General features: G+C 42.8%; 1 protein-coding gene and 1 pseudogene across 1 annotated transcript in view; one reads left to right on the plus strand and one right to left on the minus strand.

Moving 5' to 3' along the window:
- Positions 1-12,494: 12,494 nt before the first annotated feature.
- On the plus strand, positions 12,495-23,067 carry LOC139545883 (BTB/POZ domain-containing adapter for CUL3-mediated RhoA degradation protein 3-like; annotated as a pseudogene).
- The window catches only part of LOC139545884 (unconventional myosin-Ih-like), a 49,245-nt gene continuing 47,764 nt past the window's right edge, over positions 23,063-24,543 (minus strand). Inside the window, exon 33 of the mRNA XM_071354074.1 lies at positions 23,063-24,220. Coding sequence (XP_071210175.1) covers positions 24,194-24,220 — 27 coding nt within the window. The 3' untranslated portion in view covers positions 23,063-24,193. The remainder of the gene's footprint in view (positions 24,221-24,543) is intronic.

Genomic DNA, 24,543 nt, shown 5'->3' on the forward strand with positions numbered 1-24,543 from the left:
ATCAAACAATATATCGAGTTATCAACATTGGTGCCCACTACTACATTAAATACATAACACATTTATATTTAAAGATAATTTAATTATTAAGAATATATCTTCATTTCATCCGTCTGTTGTATCCTTCAAGCATAAAACCTTAACTTCTTTATTAAACAAAGTAATTTACTCTCCAATAACTCATATGGGCAACAACACATCCACTACGCCGATCCTCAACACAGGGGCCCTACAAGGGTGCGTGCTCAGTCTCCTCCTGTACTCCCTGTTCACCCATGACTGTGTGCCCACACACGCCTCCATCTCAATCATTAAGTTTGCAGACGACACAACAGTGGTAGGCCTGAATACCAACAACATTGAGAGAGACTACAGGGAGGAGGTGAGGGCCCTTGCAGAGCGGTGCCAGTCAAATAACCCCTTCCTTGACATCAACAAAACGAAGGAGCTGATCGTGGACTTCAGGAGACAGCAGAGGGAGCATGCCCCCATCCACATTGACGGGCCGCAGTGGAGAAGGTGAAAAGCTTCCTCGGGATACACATCAGTGGCAGTCTTAAATGGTCCACCCACACAGAAGAAGGAGGCTGAACTAATTTGGCTTGGCCCCTAAGACCCTCACAAACCTTTACTGATGCACCATTGAGAGCATCCTGTCGGGCTGTATCACCACCTGGTACGGCAACTGCACTGTCTGCAACTGCAGGCTCTCCAGAGGGTGGTGTGGTCTGCCCAACGCATCGCCGGGGGCACACTGCCTGCCCTCAAAGACATCTACAGCACCCTGTGTCACAAGAAGGCCAAGAAGATCATCAAGTACCTCAGCCACCCAAGCCACCGCCTGTTCACCCCATTATCATCCAGAAGGCGAGGTCAGTACAGGTGCATCATAGTTGGGACCGAGAGACTGAAAAACAGCTTCTATCTCAAGGCCATCAGCTTGTTAAATAGCCATCATTGGCCGTGTCACACCCTGATCTGTTTCACCTGTCTTTCTGCTTGTCCCTACCCCCCCTCCGGGTGTCACCCATGTTCCTCATTATCTCTAGTGTATTTATACCTGTGTTCTCTGTTTGTCTGTTGCCAGTTTGTCTTGTCAAGCTTACCAGCATGTTTTCCCATGCTGCTGTTTTCCTAGTCTCTGTTTTCATAGCCCTCCCGGTTCCGACCCGTTCTGCCTGCCCTGACACTGAGCCCGCTTGCCTGACCATTCAGCCTGCCTTGACCTCGAGGCTGCCTGCCCCCACTGTACCTTTCGGACTCTGACCTGGGTTATGAATTTCTGTCTGTCCCCGAACTGCCCATTGCCTGCCCCTTGTATTTCAATAAATATCAGCGACTCAAACCATCTGCCTCCTGTGTCTGCATCTGGGTCTTGCCCTGTGTCGTTATAGGCCGACCTTCACCCAGTACCCTGTACGGAACTGTGCAGTCACTGTCACTAGCCGGATACCACCCGGTTACTCAACCCTGCACCTTAGATGCTGATGCCCTATGTACATGGAACACTGATCACTTTAATAATGTTTACATACAGTACTGTTTTACACATTTCATATGTACTGTATAGTCAAGGCCATCCTATTCAACTATTGTTATAGATATTCTATCCACAAATTGTCCATGATGTCTATACTGTACTACCCTTCTCAAACACATATACTGTATATACAGTGCTTTTGGAAAGTATTCAGACCCCTTGACTTTTTCCAGATTTTTTCAGCAATCTATACACGGTATCCCATAATGACAAAGCGAAAACAGGTTTTTACCAACTTTATTTACATAAGTATTTAGACCCTTTGCTATGAGACTCGAAATTGAGCTCAGGTGCATCTTGTTTCCATTGATCATCCTTGAGATGTTTCGACAACTTGATTGGAGTCCACCTGTGGTAAACCCAATTGATTGAACATGATTTGGAAAGGCACACACGTCTCTATAAGGTCCCACAGTTGACAGTGAATGTCAGAGCAAAAACCAAGCCATGAGGTTGAAAGATTTGTCCATAGAGCTCTGAGACAGGTTTGTGTCGAGGCACAGATCTGAGGAAGGGTACAAAAACATTTTTTCAGCATTGAAGGTCCCCATGAACACAGTGGTCTCCCTCATTCTTCAATGGAAGAAGTTTGGACTCTTCCTAGAGCTAGCCGCCCGGTCAAACTGAGCAATCGGGGGAGAAGGGCCTTGGTCAGGGAGGTGACCAAGAACCCAACAGTCACTCTGACAGAGCTCTAGAGTTCCTCTTTGGAGATGGGAGAACCATTCAGAAGCACAACTATCTCTGCAGCACTCCATCAATCAGGCCTTTATGGTAGAGTGGCCAGACGGAAGCCACTCATCAGAAAAAGGCACATGACAGCCCGCTTGGAGTTTGCCAAAAGGCACCTAAAGACGCTCAGACCATGAGGAACAAAATTCTATGGTATGATGAAGCAAAGATTGAACTCTTTGGCCTGAAAGCCAAGCATCACGTCAGGAGGAAACCTGGCACGATCCCTGCGGTGAAGCATGGTGGTGGCATATTCATGCTGTAGGGATGTTTTTCAGCGGCAGGGACTAGAGGACTAGTAAGGATCAAGGGAAAGGTGAATGGAGCAAAGTACAGAGAGATCCTTGATGAAAACCTGCTCCAGAGCGAACAGGACCTCAGACTGGAGCGAAGATTCACCTTCCAACAGGACAACGACCCTGAGCAAACAGCCAAGACAATGCAGGAGTGACTTCGAGATAAGTCTCTAAATGTCCTTGAGTGGCCCAGCCAGAGCCTGGATCGAACACCTGAAAATAGCTGTGCAGCAACGCTCCCCATCCAACCTGACAGAGCTTAAGAGGATCTGCAGAGAGGAATGGCAGAAACTGCTAAAATACATGTGTGCCAAGCTTGTAGCATCAAACCCAAGAAGACTCAAGGCTGTAATCGCCAGTGGCGATTTTAGCATGTAAATCTTGATGGGGCAAACAAACAAAAAATGTGGGATTTATGCCAGCAAAGCCACTACACAACACTAAACAATACATTAATTGCACTATAACGGTGACAGACAGTGCCCACAAACTGTTAGGGCCTACATAAAGCTGTCCCAACAACAGAGTCCCAACAGCAGTCCCAACACCTTATCACTGCTACACCTGGCTTTCAGCGGAGCCTTGTCTGGCAGCGAAGCAGTTTAGCAATTTAGCCTAATTTACTGCCTTTAAAAAAAACATTGCTGATATGGCTGACTTGCTTAAACAAATGTGGTTTCTACTGACAATTGAGATGTACAAACTATGGCATAAGGGGACGACAAGCGGATAAGAAGCCATCCGTAATTTCGATTAAGACATTAATGAGCGACCGACGACGGACGAAGTCAATATAACTATTTGTTCAGCACTTTTGAAATGTACAGCGACAGAATTCAGAACATGGGCCGTTCTTGCAGTGTTCTCCCTGTACACCAAGTCAGAACCGTAGGATTAATGAAGGGGGCATATAAACAGACAATGAAAGCTCTTGCAATATTCGATGATTGCATTTCTCTAAAACAGGTTATAGGCTACATGTGCACAATCAAGTTAGAAAAGTAAGCGAAATTAAGAGGTGAAAATAGACCAAATTATTAGGGTGAGTCACATTGAACGCCATTTGGGTCTTTGCGTGTAAAAAAAGATACACGATATGTAACACTATTTGACACGTTAAATAAGCTTTTAATTTGACACCTCAAATAACACAATTCTATGATAGAAAGTTGTGTGTGCTGAATTTACACGTGCAAGCCAAATGCCATCACTACGATGGTGGTGCTTTCACACACCGGCCTCGTTGAAAATAGACCAAATTGTTAGGGTGAGGCACATGGGCAATTTAACATGCAATATAACATGCAGGATTAATATCCACTAATCCATATACTGTGCTCTGTATTATTCAGTCCCCCATGAAATAACACCATACATACAGGATATACATTCTACTGACCCTACTGTGTATTCCCAACCACACTTTTACCTCGGCACATCAAATGTTTTTTTCTCTGTAAGCCAATTTGTCATTTCTAGGCCTATAGCGTATTGCATTGTGACTAATGGAGTGGGTGGGGTAGAAAGTGCTGCTGGGTATTTAGACCACAGTCCCCCAATAAATAAAATCGTATATAGATTCTACAGACCCTACTGAGTAATCCCAAACCCATTTTACTTTGGCACATAGAATAATTTTTTCCCCTTCTCTTTTTAAACCAATATGTAATTTATAGCCCAACAGTGTATTGCATTGTGACCACTGAAATGGGTGGATTATAAAGTGCTGCTGGGTATAACGACCTCAGTCCCCCAAGAAATAACACCATATATAGATTCTACAGACCCTACTGAGAACCCCATGTTTACTTTGGCACATAGACTCGTTTCTTATCAACAAGCCAATTTGTAATTTATAGGTCTATGGTGTATTGCATTGGGACCAATGGAGTGGGTGGAGTAGAATGTGCTGTATTTAGACCTCAGTCCCCCATGAAATAACACCATATACAGTTCCTTTAGAAAGTATTCACACCCCTTGACTTTTTCCACATTTTGTTGTGTTACAGCATGAATTTTAAAAGGATTTAATTGAGATTTTGTGTCACTGGCCTACACACAATACCCCATAATGTCAAGTAGAATTATGGTTTGATACATTTTTACAGATTAATAAAAAAATGTAAGCTGAAATGTCTTGGGTCAGTCAGTATTCAAACCCTTTGCTATGGAGTAAAAATGTGCTTAACAAGTCACATAAATTGCATGAACTCACTGTGTGCAATAATAGTGTTTAACATTTAAAAAATGTAATGGCTAACTCATTTCTGTACCCCACACATACAATTATCTGTAAGGTCCCTCAGTCGAGCAGTGAATTTCAAACACAGATTCAACCACAAAGACCAGGGAGGTTTTCCAATGCCTCACAAAGAAAGGCACCTATTGGTAGATGGGTAAAAAAAGGGGATATTGAATATCCCTTTGAGCATGGTGAAGTTATTAATTACACTTTGGATGGTGTATCAATACACCCACTCACTACAAAGATACAGGCGTCCTTCATAACTCAGCTGCCGGAGAGGAAGGAAACCGCCCAGGGATTAAACCATGAGTTCAATGGTGACTTTAAAATAGTTATAGAGTTTAATGGCTGTGATAGGAGAAAACTGAGGAGGGGTCAGCAACATTGTTGTTACTCCACAATACTAACCTAAATGGACATAGTGAAAAGAAGGAACCTTGTACAGAACAAAAATTGTGTTTTTTTAATGCATCTTGTTCGCAATAATACAGAAGAGTATTAGGACCAAGTGAAGAGAAAAAATACATAAACTAAAGTGCCAATATTTCAAGAATAAAGTCAAAATAAAATTTGGTGAATAAAGAGCCAATATTTTGAGAATAAAGTGGCAATATTTTGAGAATAAAGTGGCAACATTTCAAAAATAAAGTGTCAAAATGTAGAGAATTTAGTGGCAATATTTCGAGAATAAAGTGGCAATATTTCAACATTAAAAGGAAGTGGTTTGTGCTGTGTGCGCCACCATTGAAATGCCTGGGTTAGATGACCTGGTGAAGCTGTACTTTAGAGGGAAGTAGGGGCGCTGAGGGTGCTGCAGCATACCCTGAAAAATCTGAAAAAAATGTATATTAATAAAAAAAATTACACCATTTTTTTCCATTTTTTTTCACAAAAGTAGTGCACTGGGATTTTATGAATCCTCTATTAGCTGTCTGATATCAACCTAATTTTCGAACACTTTTAAAACACAGAAGCCAAGTGCAGAAACTATGGATACCACTTCTTCCATGCTCACACATTATCTTAATTCATATACACGCCACTAGAAATCCCTGCATTTAATAGCATGCTTCTGTTAGCTGATACATAATGACAAAATACACAATAATAATTTACTCCAGTAAGACAAGGGGTGGCAGTCTGTGTATATTTGTAAACGACAGCTGGTGTACGAAATCTAATATTAAGGAATTCTCAAGGTTTTGCTCGCCTGATGTAGAGTATCTCATGATAATCTCATGGTTCCAGCGGTCACCAGAGGGTAGCAGATACCGTCCTAGAGACATTAACGACACTCAGGTGTGTCCAATTTACTCATTATGATTTCCCTGTTAAAAGAGGTGTGTTTTCTGTTGTCCTTTGCAGAAGCTTGAATTGTTATCTGTGTGTGTTTGTTTCTTGAGTGAGTTTTCGAGACTTACTGTTTGTTGTTTTTTCAAGTGTACTGTGATCCCGCGGCTACCGTTTCTCAGTAAAGTATTATGTTTATCCTAACCACTGATTCCTCGTATGGTCTCTTCTCTGCATCTGGGTCCAACCTTACCACGTCACAGATAAGCAGCAGACCACACTATTTACCAAGAGAGTTTTCATCTATATTTTTCATAGCTGTCTATTTACCACCACAAACCGATGCTGGCACTAAGTCCGCACTTAACGAGCTGTATAATGCCATAAGCAAACGGGAAAATGCTCATCCAGAGGCGGCGCTCCTAGTGGCCGGGGACATTAATGCAGGGAAACTTAAATCCGTTTTACATCATTTCTACCAGCATGTTAAATGTGCAACCAGAGGGAAAAAAACTCTAGACCACTATTACACCACACATAGAGACATGTACAAATCTCTCCCTTGCCCTCCATTTGGCAAATCTGACCATAATTCTATCCCTCTGATTCCTGCTTACAAGCAAAAACTAAAGCAGGAAGCTCCAGTGACTCGGTCAATAAAGAAGTGGTCAGATGACATAGACGCGAAGCTACAGGACTGTTTTGCTAGCACAGACTGGAATATGTTCTGGGACTCTTCCGATGGCATTGAGGAGTACACCACGTCAGTCACTGGCTTCATCAATAAAGTGCATCGACGACGTCCGCCCTGTCCCCCCGTATGTACATACCCCAATCAGAAGCCATGGATTACAGGCAACATCCACACTGAGCTAAAGGGTAGAGCTGACGCTTTCAAGAAGCCGGATTTTAACCCGAACGCTTATAAGAAATGCCTCAGACAAACCATCAAACAGGCAAAGCGTTAATACAGGACTAAGATTTAATTGTACTACACCGGCTCCGACGCTCATCAGATGTGGCAGGGCTTGCAAACTATTATAGACTACAAAGGGAAGCACAGCCGCGAGCTGCCCAGTGACACGAGCCTACCAGACGAGCCAAACTACTTCTATGCTCGCTTCGAGGCAAGCAACACTGAAGCATGCGTGAGAACATCAGCTGTTCAGGACGATTGTGTGATCATGTTCTCCGTAGCCAATGTAAGACCTTTCAACGGGTCAACATTCACAAGGCCGCCGGGCCAGATGGATTACCAAGACGTGTACTACGAGCATGCGCTGACCAACTGGCAAGTGTCTTCACTGACATTTTTAACCTGTCCCTGACTGAGTCTGTACTACCAACATGTTTCAAACAGACCACCATAGTCCCTGTGCCCAAGAACACTAAGGTAACCTAAATGACTACCAACCCGTAGCACTCATGTCTGTAGCCATGAAATGCTTTGAAATGCTGGTCATGGCTCACATGACACCACTTGGGTTTCATGAACACCATGAAACCCAAGACCCACTCCAATTTGCATACCGCCCCAACAGATCCACAGATAATACAATCCCTATTGCACAATCCCTGCTGCCCTTTCCCACCTGGACAAAAGGAACACCTATGTGAAAATGCTGTTCATTGACTACAGCTCAGTGTTCAACACCATGGTGACCTCAAAGCTCATCACTAAGCTAAGGACCCTGGGACTAAACACCTCCCTCAGCAACTGGATCCTGGACTTCCTGACGGGCTGCCTCCAGGTGGTAAGGGTAGGTAACAACACATCTGCCAAGCTGATCCTCAACACGGGGGCCCTCGGGTGCGTGCTCAGTCCCCTCCTGCACTCCCTGTTCACCCATGACTGCATGGCCAGGCACGACTCCAACACCATCACTAAGTTTGCAGACGACACAGCCTGATCACTGACAACGATGAGACAGCCTATAAGGAGGAAGTCAGAGACCTGGCCGTGTGTTGCCAGGACAACAACCTTTCCCTCAACGTGATCAAGACAAAGGATATGATTGTGGACTACAGGAAAAGGAGGACCGAGCACGCCCCCATTCACATCGACGGAGCAGGTTGAGAGCTTCAAGTTCCTTGGTGTCCACATCACCAACAAACTATCATGGTCCAAACACACCAAGACAGTCGTGAAGAGGACACGACAAAGCCTATTTCCCCTCAGGAGACTGAAAAGAGTTGGCATGGGTCCTCAGATCCTCAAAACGTTCTACAGCTGCACCATCGAGAGCATCCTGACTGGTTGCATCACTGCCTGTTATGGAAACTGCTCGGCCTCCGACCGCAAGGCACTACAGAGGGTAGAGCGTACGGCCCAGTACATCACTGGGGCCAAGCTTCCTGCCATCCAGGACCTATATAATAGGCGGTGTCAGAGGAAAGCCCATTAAATTGTCAGAGACTCCAGTCACCCAAGTCATAGACTGTTTTCTCTGCTACCGCATGGCAAGCGGTACCGGAGCGCCAAGTCTAGAACCAAAAGGCTCCTCAACAGCTTCTACCCCCAAGCCATAAGACTGTTGAATAATTAATCAAATGGCCACCGGACTATTACATTTGTTTTGTACACTGCTGCTACTCACTGTTTATTATCTATGCATAGTCACTTCACCCCTACCTACATGTACAAATTACCTCTAACCTGTACCCCTGCACACTGACTCGGTACCGGTACCCCCTGTATATAGCCTCGTTATTGTTATGTTATCGTGTTACTTTTTATAATTTTTTACTTTAGTGTATTTGTTAAATATTTTCTTTCTTGAACTGCACTGTTGGTTAAGGGCTTGTAAGTCAGCATTTCACGGTAAGGTCTACACTTGTTGTATTCGGCGCATGTGACAAATAAAGTTTGATTTGATTTTGATTTGATTGGGAGTCCAATAGGGCGGCGCACAATTCTCCCAGCGTTGTTCGAGTTTGGCCGGTGTAGGCAGTCATTGTAAATAAGAATTTGTTCTTAACTGACTTGCCTAGTTAAATTTAAAAAAACAGAAAATAGTTCCATCTGGTTTGCTTAATATAAGGAATTTGAAATTATTTGTACTTTTACTTTTGATACTTAAGTATATTTATAACAACATACCTGTAAATTGGTATAGAATCAGCTTGATCCCCTCTGTCGAAGACACTTGGACCTTATTTTTTGATATTTTCAGTTATATTATTAACAAACACACCCCAATAAAGAAAATGAGAGATAAAAACAGGTTCAGCCCCTGGTTTGACCGTGATCTGGCAGAGTTACTCCACCTTAAGAATTGCATTTGGCGAAAGGCTCGGCACACGCATACTCAGGCTGACTGTCTCTCGTTCAGGCAAATGACAAATAAGTGCACTCAGGCTATCCGGAAGGCCAAAGTTAGTTACTTTAAGGAGCAGCTCTTTCTCTGTGTGTCAACCCCAAGATGTTCTGGAAAACGGTTAAAGACCTGGAGAATAAACCCTCCTCCTCACAGCTGCCGGGGTTCCTTCATGTTGATGGTTGTTACTGACAAGAAGCACATGGCTGAGCTTTTTAATCACCACTTCATTAAGTCAGGATTCCTATTTGACTCAGCCATGCCTCCTTGCCCGTCCAACATTTCCTCATCTCCCACCCCTTCTAATGCGACTAGCCCTGATGCTCCTCCCTCTTTTTCCCCTGCCCCACTACAAAGTTTCTCACTGCAGGCGGTCACTGAGTCTGAGGTGGTTAAGGAACTCCTTAAACTGGACCCCAAAAAACATCCAGATCAGATGGTTTAGACCCATTCCTCTTTAAGGTTGCTGCACCTATAAATCACCAAGTCTATCTCCAACCTTTTTAACCTGTCTCTCCTCTCTGGGGAGGTTCCCATTGCTTGGAAGGCAGCCACGGTTCATCCTTTATTTAAAGGGGAGATCAAGCTGATCCTAACTGCTATAGGCCTATTTCTGTTTTGCCCTGTTTATCAAAAGTGTTGGGAAAACTTAATAATCAACAATAATAATCAACTGACTGGCTTTCTTGATGTCTATAGTATTCTCTCTGTTCTGCAATCTGGTTTCCGCTCAGGTTATGGATCTGTCACTGCAACCTTAAAGGTCCTCAATGATGTCACCATTGCCCTTGATTCTAAGAAATGTTTTATTGACTTGGCCAAAGCTTTTGATACGGTAGACCATTCCATTCTTGTGGGCCGGCTAAGGAGTATTGGTGTCTCCGAGGGGTCTTTGGCCTGGTTTGCTAACTACCTCTCTCAAAGAGTGCAGTGTATGAAGTCAGAACATCTGCTGTCTCAGCCACTGCCTATCACCAAGGGTGTACCCCAAGGCTCGATCCTAGGCCCCACGCTCTTCTCAATTTACATCAACAGCATAGCTGTCACGCCCTGACCTTAGAGATCCTTTTTATGTCTCTATTTTGGTTTGGTCAGGGCGTGAGTTGGGGTGGGCATTCTATGTTTTGTGTTTCTATGTTTTTTTATTTCTATGTTTTGGCCGGGTATGGTTCTCAATCAGGGACAGCTGTCTATCGTTGTCTCTGATTGAGAACCATACTTAGGTAGTGTTTGTGGGAAGTTGACTTTGTTTAGGGCACATAGCCTTTGAGCTTCACGGTTTGTTTGTAGTGTTTATTGTTTTGTTCGGCGTCTTGTTTAATAAAGGAACATGTACGCCTACCACGCTGCACCTTGGTCCTCTTTTTTCAACGGCCGTGACAATAGCTCAGGCAGTAGGAAGCTCTCTCATCCATTTATATGCAGATTATACAGTTTTATACTCAGCTGGCCCCTCCCTGGATTTTGTGTTAAACGCTCTACAAAGCTTTCTTAGTGTCCAACAAGCTTTCTCTACCCTTAACCTTGTTCTGAACGCCTCCAAAACAAAAGTAATGTGGTTTGGTAAGAAGAATGCCCCTCTTCCCACAGGTGTGATTATTACCTCTGAGGGTTTAGAGCTTGAGGTAGTCACCTCATACAAGTACTTGGGAGTATAGCTAGACGGTACACTGTCCTTCTCTCAGCACATATCAGAGCTGCAGGCTAAAGTTAAATCTAGACTTGATTTCCTCTATTGTAATCGCTCCTCTTCAACCCAGCTGCCAAACTAACCCTGATTCAGATGACCATCCTACCCATGCTAGATTACAGAGATGTAATTTATAGATCGGCAGGTAAGGGTGCTCTCGAGCGGCTAGATGTTCTTTACCATTTGGCCATCAGATTTGCCACCAATGCTCCTTATAGGACACATCACTGCACTCTATACTCTTCTGTAAACTGGTCATCTCTGTATACCCATTCGCAAGACCCACTGGTTGATGCTTATTTATAAAACCCTCTTAGGCCTCACTCCCCCGTCTCTGAGATATCTACTGCAGCCCTCATCCTCCACATACAACACCCGTTCTGCCAGTCACATTCTGTTAAAGGTCGCCAAAGCACACACATCCCTGTGTCACTCATCTTTTCAGTTCACTGCAGCTAGTGACTGGAACGAGCTGCAACAAACACTCAAACTCGACAGTTTTATCTCAATTTCTTCATTCAAAGACTCAATCATGGACACTCTTACTGACAGTTGTGGCTGCTTTGCATGATGTATTGTTGTCTCTACCTTCTTGCCCTTTGTGCTGTTGTCTATGCCCAATAATGATTGTACCCTGTTTTGTGCTGCTACCATGCTGTGCTGCTGCCATGTTGTGTTGCTACCATGTTGTTGTCATGTTGTGTTGCTACCAAATCAAATCAAAGTTTATTTGTCACGTGCACTGAATACAACAGTGAAATGCTTACTTACAGGCTCTAACCAATAGTGCAAAAAGGTATTAGGTGAACAATAGGTAGGTAAAGAAATAAAACAACACTTAAAAGACAGGCTATATGATAAACAGAGAGTAGCAGTAGCGTACCATGCTGTATTGTTGTCTTAGGTCTCTCTTGTCGTGATGTGTGTTTTGTACTATATTTTTATTTTATTTATTTAATTTTTAAACCCAGCCTCCGTCCCCGGGGGATAACTTTTGCCTTTTGGTAGACCGTCATTGTAAATAAGACTTTGTTCTTTACTGACTTGCCTAGTTAAATAAAGGTTAAATAAAAACAATATAGACTTTTACTCAAGTAGTATTTTACTGGGTGACTTTCACTTTTGCTTGAGTAATTTTCTATTAAGGTATCTTTACTTTTACTCAAGTATGAAAGTTGGGTACTTTTCCCACCACTTTTTCCAATAAGGAATGAGGTTTCCTTATTACCATACTAAACTGACGTGCAGAGACGTGCAGTATTATCATAAGGATACATTTACTTGGAATACAGAGGAGGAATGGAGGGAAAAGGAGAGGCAGAAGAGGTCTGAGAGAGGGAGGAAGAGGGTGGCTTGAATCGGTAAAAAATTGCGGGAAAAGGAGATGATAAAGAATGGTAGAAAGTGTAAGCAGAGTGAGCTGAAGACAGGAGGAGAAATGGAAGTGAATGAGGGCGAAGAGTTGGAAGGTGTGGTGAAGTTCTCGGAGCCCGAGGCTCTCTCATTTGTGGTTTCAGGGTGGGTGAAAACAGAGTTGGATGCCGTGGAATCGGTGAAGGTAACCAGAAGTGGTCTTGTGATAATTGGTTGTGTTTCTACTGGTCAGAGAGCGAAGGCGCTCAACGTTAAACGAATGGGGGCAAGAAATGTAAATTGTTTTGCTCTCAAGAAAAGGGCGCTATTGAAAGGAGTGATTACTGGGGTAGCAGTAAATGTAAAAGTTGACCAACTGAAGGAGAAGATTCCCGGTGTTTGTGATGCTCGTTGTTTAGTGCGACACAGACAGGGTGGCGTGAGTGGTGAAACAGAAGAGTCGTTGGCTGTTCTTTTGAGTTTTGATGTTGAGTCTTTGCCCGACAAAGTGATATTAGGATATATAAGTTATCCTGTATGAGCTTTTGTGCCGAATACATTACGTTGTTACAGGTGTCAAGCTTATGGGCATGTGGCAGCAGTGTGTAGGTGGGAGGTTCTTAGGTGTGAGAAGTAATGTTTTATTTTTTTCACCTTTATTTAACCAGGTAGGCCAGTTGTGAACAAGTTCTCATTTACAACTGCGACCTGGCCAAGATAAAGCAAAGCAGTGCGACAAAATCAAACAACACAGAGTTACACATAAACAAACGTCCAGTCAAGAACACAATAGAAAAACCTATGTACAGTGTGTGCAAATTTAGAAGATTAGGGAGGTAGGCAATAAATAGGCCATAGAGGCGAAATAATTACAATTTAGCATTAACACGAGTGATGGATGTACAGATGATGATGTGCAAGTAGAGATACTGGGGTGCAAAAGAGCAAGAGGGTAAGTAATAATATGGGGGTTGAGGTAGTTGGGTGTGCTATTTACAGATTGGCTATGTACAGGTACAGTGATTGGTAAGCTGCTCTGACAGCTGATGCTTAAAGGTAGAGAGGGAGATATAAGACTCCAGTTTCAGGGATTTTTGCAATTCGTTCCAGTCATTGGCAGCAGAGAACTGGAAGGAAAGGCGGCCAAAAGAGGAGTTGGCTTTGGGGGTGACCAGTGAAATATAGCTGCTGGAGCGCGTGCTACGGGTGGGTGTTGCTGTGGTGACTAATGAGCTGAGATAAGGCGGGGCATTACCTAGCATAGACTTATAGATGACCTGGAGCCAGTGGGTTTGGCGACAAATATGTAGTGAGGGCCAGCCAACGAGAGCATACAGGTCGCAGTGGTGGGTAGTATATGGGGCTTTAGTAACAAAACGGATGGCACTGTGATAGACTACATCCAATTTGCTGAGTAGAGTGTTGGAGCCAATTTTGTAAATGACATCGCTGAAGTCAAGGATCGGTAGGATAGTCAGTTTTACGAGGGTATGTTTGGCAGCATGAGTGAAAGAGGCTTTGTTGCGAAATAGGAAGCTGATTCTAGATTTAATTTTGGATTGGAGATGCTTAATATGAGTCTGGAAGGAGAGGTTAGAAGTGTGCAGAAGGTCATGAGACAAAGGAATGTGTAGCATTAGGGAAAGTAGTGGTATGTGTTAATCCTGGTACAATGCTGGTACAGATCTACTACTCACACCACTCCTCTCAGGGGATCCTGAGAGGAGTGGTGTGAGTAGTAGATCTGTACCAGCACAGAGGGAGAGGCCAACAAGTTATATATGTTTCAGTAAGATTGGATTTTTGGCATTTATAGCTATGGTTATCAACTGTACTGCAGGGATGGAATGTAACTCGCAGAAAATTGAGGTTGTGGTGGCAGCTGCAGAGAGGTATTTGGGTGTGCGAGACTTGACATCAGAAAAGTTACAGCGTGTGTTAAGGTGGGGTTGTCCCATCCTTTTAGGTTGTTGGCCTGAAGTAGGACTAAATAGATTTAAATAGTGGAGTAGGGTGGTGTTATTTTTTAACATTATTATTTTATTTTTATTTTTTTGTGAGTGTTGTAGATTGTAGGGTATTTGTTTATTTATTTTTTCAAGCAAAGTATAAGGGAGTTATACTCCAGTCTAGTAGGTGGCGGTAATGCGGCATTAGTTGAATGCAAACCGCCGTTAAACCTCATCACATAAGAAGAAGAAGTTCAGCTGGCAAAATACTAGTGTCCGGGAGTGGGTGATTCCTGACTCAGGCTGGTGCTAGATTACCTAAATCTGTTGGGGGTGGGTTCTGTGGTAGATATGACTGAATAATGTTATTGTTCTAAATCACATGGTAGTTAGCTAGCACTTTCGGGAATAAAAAACAATTGAATCAATGATCACTCATTTGTCAAATGTGGACATTCTTGTCTCTTTGGCCCAACGTTAGTTAGCTAACGTCAGACTAGCCGATTATTTATTAGCTAGTCTTCTTGGTTTAGCCCAGTATTGGACCTTACATGTTCTGTTTAAAGGGCGAATTGGCCCTGGAAGCCAAAACAGCCAAATATTCCATCTAAACATGATTCGGTTCTCATTTGCGGTACTGTGTGGTTCTTTTATATCACGTCAAAATAATTTCACAAATGCAAAATACACAGTTACTATACATTGTTTTAACACTTGAAGCTGATAGTATTTTTCAGTGACAACACATTTGTGGCTTCTATTCCATTTACACACAAGTGTTCGGAGATGCAGATAGCTAAGTTAGTTAGAACAGGTCGTCCACTGTCTTCCCCGTTTCCAGAAACAAGCGCTGTAACATGGAAATATGGCCGCGTGGGAACACTAACCCTATAAAGGTGTGCTGATTTTAAAGATACGTTCCTTATGTTTCCAAAACCGTACTGTAAGCGATGCGTTTTAACGTTCAGAACGAACGTTGGGGCTCTTTTAACAACACCTGCGGCCAACCCCGGCCAGAAGGTATTATCGTCAATAGGCGCTACAATGAATGTGTTATCCTGTAGCTGGGAGTCGTCTAGTTATGTCTAGAATATAAAGCTCTGGTTATGTATGACCTGTGATCTTGCCAGAACAAAAGTTAGCTGCCATTCGGTGAGTGGAGGGTACGTGGCAAGGCAACAAACTGGGGAGACAACCAACTGTGAGAATTGAGAATCAAATTGGTTTTGGGTTAGGCCATAGCAGGTCCTACCTACTGTATCTAGCTAATCCTTTCAGATCTCAAGTCTTGAAGCTTGCGGTCAATGTGGGTTTACAGGAAGAGATGTCAGGAGAGCGCGTGGTGAGCTCGGCAGTGCCAGCGGCTACAACCCGGACCACCTCCTTCAAGTGATCCAGTCCCAGCTCCAAGTATGTGAAGCTGAACGTGGGCGGGGCGCTCTACTACACCACCATGCAGACCCTCACAAAGCAGGACACCATGCTCAAGGCCATGTTCAGCGGCAGGATGGAGGTCCTCACAGACAGTGGTACTGTATCTATCAGACGTCAGTGGCACCACAACACATGGTTGGAGGGATCCAGAGTGTCTGAGTGAGGAGTCTTTGTAACATGCTTCTGTATTTTGCTATCCTGGTACGAGGTCTGTTTGTGCTGTTTTGCCAACTCCTAAATATTAATTGTCAAGAGTCAAGACCAGCATGACAACGAGCCTAGGAGTTGGCTATGGGCAATTCTTGAGGAACAGAGTGACGCTGAGTCTCAGCTTTTTCACTTTAAAATGTATGTGAAACAAAAATCAATGATTGCAGAGTTAAACCAACCATAAAACTCTATGCACAATGACTACTTTTAACAATTTCCAGACATTTTTCAAAAACACATTTACTTTAAGAAGAGTGATGGTTTGTGATATTGGTGCCATCATTCTATTATCAAACTTTGCATCTGCACTGTTCTTTAAGTAAATGTGTTGGTAAAACTTTCTGTGGAAATTGTTCAAAGTCGTCCTTGTGCATAGAGTTGTATGGTTTGTTTAGCATAGCAAACATTGTTTTTGGTGTGTGATACATTTTTAAAGCGAGAACCCAGAGTCTTAGCATCACTACTGTGGAATTGCCCCCATACACTAATTACAAATGAAAGTGGTCTCTAATCTGGTGCTTGTCCCTTTCTAGGCTGGAACTTGATTGACCGGTGTGGGAAACACTTTGGGACAATTCTGAACTACCTGAGAGATGGAGCGGTGCCACTCCCAGAGAGTCGTATGGAGACTGAGGAGATGCTGGGTCCAAGTACTATCTGGTCCAGGGCCTGGCTGATGAGTGTCAGGCTGCCCTTCAGGTACCCTCCCCCTCAAGACGGGTCTTTTCTCCTGTCACACCTCTTTACACCCTTTTCACACTACTGAGCTGAGCCAAGCTGCACTGCACTGGCTTGGTTATGCAGCCACCATAGTTGCTTGAATCGTGGTGGAAAGGACCATGTCAAAAGGAAAATATCAGCGCCAGTACGGTTTTGGTTGGCACAATGGTGTGAAATAGTCGAAGTCTCATCCCTGCACCCACACTCTGCCTTTGTCTAGCTCTACTTCCTCCCACTGCCTCTACCTACTACAAATACACCGTTACTGGCCCAGCCAACCCACCCAATCTGTTAGAGGACCTATGTCCAAATTCTTATTGATTCTAGACTAAATCTGTCTTTACCGTCCAAGTATGACTCATGTTTTTATTGGTGTTCTAGAACAAAGAGTCGTACGAGCCGTTCTGTAAAGTTCCCCTGGTGACATCATCGAAGGAAGAACAGAGACTCATTGCCACCTCTAATAAGGTATTGTTGACTGAGTCAGGCATCAGAGTGAAGGACACGTCCAGTATTTACTAGGGAAGATCTCACATATTGAAATTTTACTGACATCTTCCTCTGTTGTTTTGTCTCTACACAGCCTACTGTCAAACTGTTATACAACAGAAGCAACAATAAATACTCCTACACCAGGTGAGACTCTTGCATCTATAAAGACAGATTGGCAGTGAACTATGGTTCTGTTGAAGTCTGAAGTTTACATACACCTGAGCCAAATACATTTAAACTCAGTTTTCACAATTCCTGACATTTAATCCCAGTAAAAAATTCCCCGTCTTAGGTCAGTTAGGATCACCACTTGATTTTAAGAATGTGAAATGTCAGAATAATAGTAGAGAGAATGATTTATTTCAGCTTTTATTTCTTTCATCACATTCCCAGTGGGTCAGAAGTTTACATACACTCAATTAGTATTTGGTAGCGTTGCCTTTTGAATTGTTTAACTTGGGTCAAACGTTTTGGGTAGCCTTCCACAAGCTTCCCACAATAAGTTGGGTGGATTTTGGCCCATTCCTCCTGATAGAGCTGGTGTAACTGAGTCAGGTTTGTAGGCGTCCTTGCTCGCACACGCTTTTTCAGTTCTGCCCACATTTTCTATGGGATTGAGGTCAGGGCTTTGTGATGGCCCCTCCAATACCTTGACTTTGTTGTCCTTTAGCCATTTTACCACAACTTTGAAAGTATGCTTGGGGTCATTGTCCATTTGGAAGACCCATTTATTTGCCACCAAGCTTTAACTTCCTAACTGATGTCTTGAGATGTTGCTTCAATATATCCACATAATTTTCCGTCCTCATGATGCCATCTCTTTTGTGAAGTGCACCAGTCCCTCCTGCAGCAAAGCACCACCACAACATGATGCTGCCACACCCGTGCTTCACGGTTGGGATGGCGTTCTTCGGGTTGCAAGCATCCCCCTTTTTCCTCCAAACAAAACAATGGTCATTATGGCCAAACAGTTCTATTTTTGTTTCATCAGACCAGTGGACATTTCTCCAAAAAGTACGATCTTTGTCCCCATGTGCAGTTGCAAACCGTAGTCTGGCTTTTTTATGACAGTTTTGGAGCAGTGGCTTCTTCCTTGCTGAGCTGCCTTTCAGGTTATGTCGATATAGGACTCGTTTTACTGTGGATATAGATACTTTTGTACCTTTTTCCTCCAGCATCTTCACAGGATCCTTTGCTGCTGTTCTGGGATTGATTTGCACTTTTCGCACCAAAGTACGTTCATCTCTAGGAGACAGAATGCGTCTCTTTCCTGAGTGGTATGACGGCTGCGTGGTTCCATGGTGTTTATACTTGCGTACTAGAGGTCGACCGATTAATCTGAATGGCCAATTAATTAGGGCCAATTTCAAGTTTTCCTTATTTATTTATTTTTTTACACCTTTATTTAACTAGGCAAGTAAGTTAAGAACACATTCTTATTTTCAATGACGGCCTAGGAACAGTGGGTTAACTGCCTTGTTCAGGGGCAGAATGACAGATTTTTACCTTGTCAGCTCGGGGATTCAATCTTGCAACCTTACGATTAACTAGTCCAACGCTCTAACCACCTGCTTTACATTGCACTCCACGAGGAACCTGCCTGTTACGCGAATGCAGTAAGAAGCCAAGGTAAGTTGCTAGCTAGCATTAAACATATCTTATAAAAAACAATCAATCAATCATAATCACTAGTTAACTACACATGGTTGATGATATTATTAGTTTATCTAGCGTGACCAGCGTTGCGCATTCGCGAAACAGGACTGTCGTTGCTCTAACGTGTACCTAACCATAAACGTCAATGCCTTTCTTAAAATCAATACACAAGTATATATTTTTAAACCTGCATATTTAGTTAATATTGCCTGCTAACATGAATTTCTTTTAACTAGGAAAATTGTGTCACTTCTCTTGCAACAGAATCAGGGTATATGCAGCAGTTTGGGCCGCCTGGCTCGTTGCGAACTGTGTGAAGACTATTTCTTCATAACAAAGACAGCCAACTTCGCCAAACGGGATGATTTAACAAAAGCGCATTTGCAAAAAAGCACAATAATTGCACGACGGTACCTAACCATAAACATCAATGCCTTTCTTAAAATCAATACACAGAAGTATATATTTTTTAAGCTGCATATTTAGCTAAAAGAAATCAAGCTTAGCAGGCAATATTAACCAGGTGAAATTGTCACTTCTCTTGCATTCATTGCACGCAGAGTCAGGGTATATGCAACATTTTGGGCCGCCTGACTCGTTGCGAACTAATTTGCCAGAATTTTAATTTTTAATTATGACATAACATTGAAGGTTGTGCAATGTAACAGGAATATTTAGACTTATGGATGCCACCCGTTAGATAAAATACGGAACGGTTCCGTATTTCACTGAAAGAATAAACGTTTTGTTTTCGAGATGATAGTTTCCGGATTGGACCATATTAATGACCTACGGCTCGTATTTCTGTGTGTTACTATGTTATAATTAAGTCTATGATTTGATAGAGCAGTCTGACTGAGCGGTGGTAGGCACCAGCAGGCTCGTAAGCATTCATTCAAACAGCACTTTTGTGCGTTTTGCCAGCAGCTCTTCGCAATGCTTCAAGCATTGAGCTGTTTATGACTTCAAGCCTATCAACTCCCAAGATTAGGCTGGTGTAACCGATGTGAAATGGCTAGCTAGTTAGCGGGGTGCGTGCTAATAGCGTTTCAAACGTCACTCGCTCTGGGACTTGGAGTAGTTGTTCCCCTTGCTCTGCATGGGTAACGCTGCTTCGAGGGTGGTTGTTGTCGGTGTTCCTGGTTCGAGCCCAGGTAGGAGCGAGGAGAGGGACGGAAGCTATACTGTTACACTGGCAATACTAAAGTGCCTATAAGAATATCCAATAGTCAAAGGTATATGAAATACAAATCGTATAGAGAGAAATAGTCCTATAATTCCTATAACAACTACAACCTAAAACTTCTTAACTGGGGATATTGAAGACTCATGTTAAAAGGAACAACCAGCTTTCATATGTTCTCATGTTCTGAGCAAGGAACTTCAACGTTAGCTTTTTTACATGGCACATATTGTACTTTTACTTTCTTCTCCAACACTGTTTTTGCATTATTTAAACCAAATTGAACATGTTTCATTATTTATTTGAGGCTAAATTGATTTTATTGATGTATTATATTAAGTTAAAATAAGTGTTCATTCAGTATTGTTGTAATTGTCATTATTACTATAAAAAAAACAAAAAATTGGCCGATTAATTGGTATCGGCTTTTTTTTGGTCCTCCAATAATCGGTATCGGCGTTGAAAAATCATAATCGGTCGACATCTATTGCGTACTATTGTTTGTACAGATGAACGTGGTACCTTCACTAAATTTCTACCAAGGATGAACCAGACTTGTGGAGGTCTACAATTTTTTTTTCTGAGGACTTGGCTGATTTCTTTAGATTTTTCCCATGATGTCAAGCGAAGAGGCACTGAGTTTGAAGGTGGGCTTTGAAATACATCCACAGGTACACCTCCAATTGACTCAAATGATGTCAATTAGCCTATCAGAAGCTTCTAATGCCATGACATTTTCTGGAATTTTCCAAGCTGTTTATAGGCACAGTCAACTTAGTGTATGTAAACTTCTGACCCACTGGAATTGTGATACAGGGAATTATAAGTGAAATAATCTGTCTGTAAACAATTGTTGGAAAGATTACTTGTGCCATGCACAAAGTAGATGTCCTAACCGACTTGCCAAAACTATAGTTTGTTAACAAGAAACTTGCTGAGTGGTTGAAAAACGAATTTTAATGACTCCAACTTAAGTGTATGTAAACTTCCGACTTCAACTGTAAATGTCAAGTGAAAAATCTGCCAGATCTCACAAGATATCACCTAGCCACGTCATTTGATATAGCAATCTGATGTCCGACAGCATAGTCGATGTGACGCGCAGCCGGTTGTTGCTGCGAAGGCAATAGCGTGTCTGCAATATAGTCGGCATGGAAAGCGACCCATTATCACCAACCAGGCTTCCCCTTCCTTCCCTCCAGGCAGTAACTCTGACTCTAACTCTCGATGTTGAAGAACATCGAGCTGTTTAACAAGCTGTCTTCATCAAGGACGTGATCGGAGACAAGATCTGCTGCTGGTCCTTCTATGGCCAGGGCCGCAAGACCGCCGAGGTGTGCTGCACCTCTATCGTCTACGCCACCAAGGTAACGCAAGTGAATCATACTCTGGGACGGCTTATGGTGGGATGTCATCATTAAGATATTTTAATCAGCACAAACTCTGCAGGTACATCATGTACTTCCGTCTCTGATGACAGAACTGATTCCACTTCTTCTTTAGTAAATTACCTCAATTTATGAGTTGGTTGTCTCTAACCTTCTGTTAGTATAAAATAGAGTACTTTAATATGCCGTTGTGACATTTGCTTTTTAACGAAGTACAGGCGTACTTTACGTTCACATAACATAATACCCATATATATCCACTCCCCTACCGTTCCATGTGGAGTTCCCTGAGGCGCGGATCTACGAGGAGACCCTCAACATCCTGCTGTACGAGTCCCAGGACGGGAGGGCTCCCGACAACGCTCTGCTGGAGGCCACAGGGGGTGTCGCCCGGCTGCTCGCGCCATCTGGACGGAGACGAGGAGCGCATTGACAGGGTGCGCAGGATCCACGTCAAGCGGCCCGACGACCACACACACCACCAGTAACCCCCGACTGACCTCGACCATCCAAAGCCCGGCCCTGAATGTATGTCCCTGGACTCAGTGGAACACTTCTGTGCCTTACTTCCAGCGCTTCTCCTTCTTCTTCCCCACTCCTACTCTCACCCGTCCCCCACAGCAGGAGCTCACTGCTGAGAATGAGAGACGAGTTGAAGCTTAGTGTGATGTGATGAAGTTGTTTCACGTGTGTTCATTTGTAGGCCATCTTGCTGTGTGTAGTGCTCTGAGGATTTTTTTGTTTTCCCTCATCTGTCGGTTGGTGGTTGCAGAGTTTGGAGGTGATGATTTGTTTTACTACTGTGCGTGAATGTAAATAGGATTGTGAATGGGACTGGAAATGTGTGTAATGGAAATGTCAGTTGTTATACTGGAGGGAATTGCGATGTCAGCATCGTGCTCTTTGGTCCTTGCTATAATGCAACCAGAAGAATGCAACGTTTGTCGCTGAGTTTTTGGATGTTTTGAAAGAAAAGTCTTGTAAGTGTTTGAAGAAGCTGTATGATGGCTGTCAATCAGGTGTTCTACAATAGAAGTCCACTAGGGGGCAGTATTGAGTCAGAGACAGTGTCGCTGCTCGCAGCCTTAAATCAATTTCCAACGATTTTCGTTGCATTTTTTTATTCACGCTATTGAATATCAGTCAATATTTAGTCGATTTAAAAATATATCATACAATAGAGTACCTCTACTCTCCCACAACCTCTTTTTATTTTCATATGATTTCCCATTTAACCCAATGTCCCTTCTTGCCATGTAAGTGATTACTTACAAGGGAAGAACTTGAGCTGTGAAGTGTTATCCAGGTTGATTGAATGATGGATCTCCAAGGCTGAAAAGAATGGTTGAAACTAAAGCTCTACCCCCCCCCAAGGAAGAGAGCTCTCCTACAAGCTTTTGACAGGCAGATCATTTAGACCTGCTTAGGGTATTCATTAAGGAATGTAATTGTATGTCCACATGTGTTCTCTTTTAGGAAACAATACTTGTGAAGACATCTGTCTACAGATGTACCGCATTTCAATGTTTTACATGTTTGTAGATACCTTATCAAATAAATTAAAGAATTCCACAATGTTGTGATTTTATTTTTCTAATTTCGTTTGAATGTTGGTTGAAATACAAAATGATGATACACATGACTTTGTTGCAAAATCAATGATTCCTATCCTGACGGTTGCTATAGTACAAAAATATATAATGTACTATTTTAGAGAGTAGTACACTTTGCTCTGAATTCAACAACACTGTAATGTGAATATAGTACTTACATCTGAAAAACTAAACCAGCAGACACATAAGGCTCCCTTAGCCTTGAATTCACAAACAGAAATATACAAGTGTGTGTGGTAGATCATAGACATGACACAGGTTTGTGCTTTTCTTGGGTCCCTTAAAGAGATTCTCCGGTACTTTTGTATACTCATTAGTCAGTAGTTATGGAAGTAGCGCTCATGAGCCAAAAGTGGTCCCTGAAAATGGCATAATATGTCACATACTGTATGTGCACGACGTCATTTCTCTCTGCTGTGTCCACTGAGCCCGCCCTGCAACTTTGTTGGATAACGCTGTCACTCAAATGCAAGCTCATTGGCTAGAACTCAAATTGCTAGGTGGCTGGCCACGTGAGGATAAATTTAGGGAAAACAGCTTCAAGAAAAGTCGCTTTCAAACTAGGAATTTCTTGGCTAATTGAGGTAAGACTAATTCTGCTCATAGATTATTAATGTATGAACTACACATTGACACATTCAGCCCAATGTGGGAGGTTTAAAAAATACTTTCTTAGTCGCCAAAGTACCGGAACATGTCTTTAAATGAACACTTGGTTGGCTCCAGTCAATTCTATCACACAGGATTGGTGCATAAGAAGAACTGAAATATATTTTCTTAAGAGCTCCGCCTGATTGACATTAAATATATTGATTCAATGGTTTGTACATTTGCAATTTAGGGTTTTCTGAAAGCAACAGCTGTAGGTATTTTTTGGGTTTTCATCTCTAACAAAAACCAGCCTGATCCTAGATTTGTTTGTGGGGTCTTGCAACTGGCTATTGAGTTTGTGTTGTGCACAAACAGATCTGGAATCAGGCAATACAAGAGCAAAATTCTTGGTCTAATCCAGATGATGTGTCTGTCTCCTGGGAGCCTGTCCATCCTCTCCTTAGTGTGTCTCTCTGTCCTGGACCCTGCACAGGTCATCGAGCCCTGGTCCGAGTGGAAACCTAGAGTGACAAATATGTCATTCGTTCAGCCTGCATGTGTTGATCACCTGCATTGTGTTAATTAGGGGACGTAACAGAAAACATTTGAAAACCCTTGCAATTAAATGAAAGATTCCTATTGGACACGGTAGTCCCTCTTTGTTTCAGTCCATTTTCTTCCGTTTGGTGCCTAATGAACACCATCCTGGAGCTGCCTGCTGCAAAAAGGACTCCGCATTCCTTTTTGTATGGTTCACAGTATGTCCATAACACAAGGTAGTGCATGCCCTCATAAAAAAACATACAACAACTGCATCTTACTCCAAACATTTGTTAACGTTTCC

This window comes from Salvelinus alpinus, chromosome 19, assembly GCF_045679555.1.
Source record: "Salvelinus alpinus chromosome 19, SLU_Salpinus.1, whole genome shotgun sequence".
NCBI classification, from domain to species: domain Eukaryota; kingdom Metazoa; phylum Chordata; class Actinopteri; order Salmoniformes; family Salmonidae; genus Salvelinus; species Salvelinus alpinus.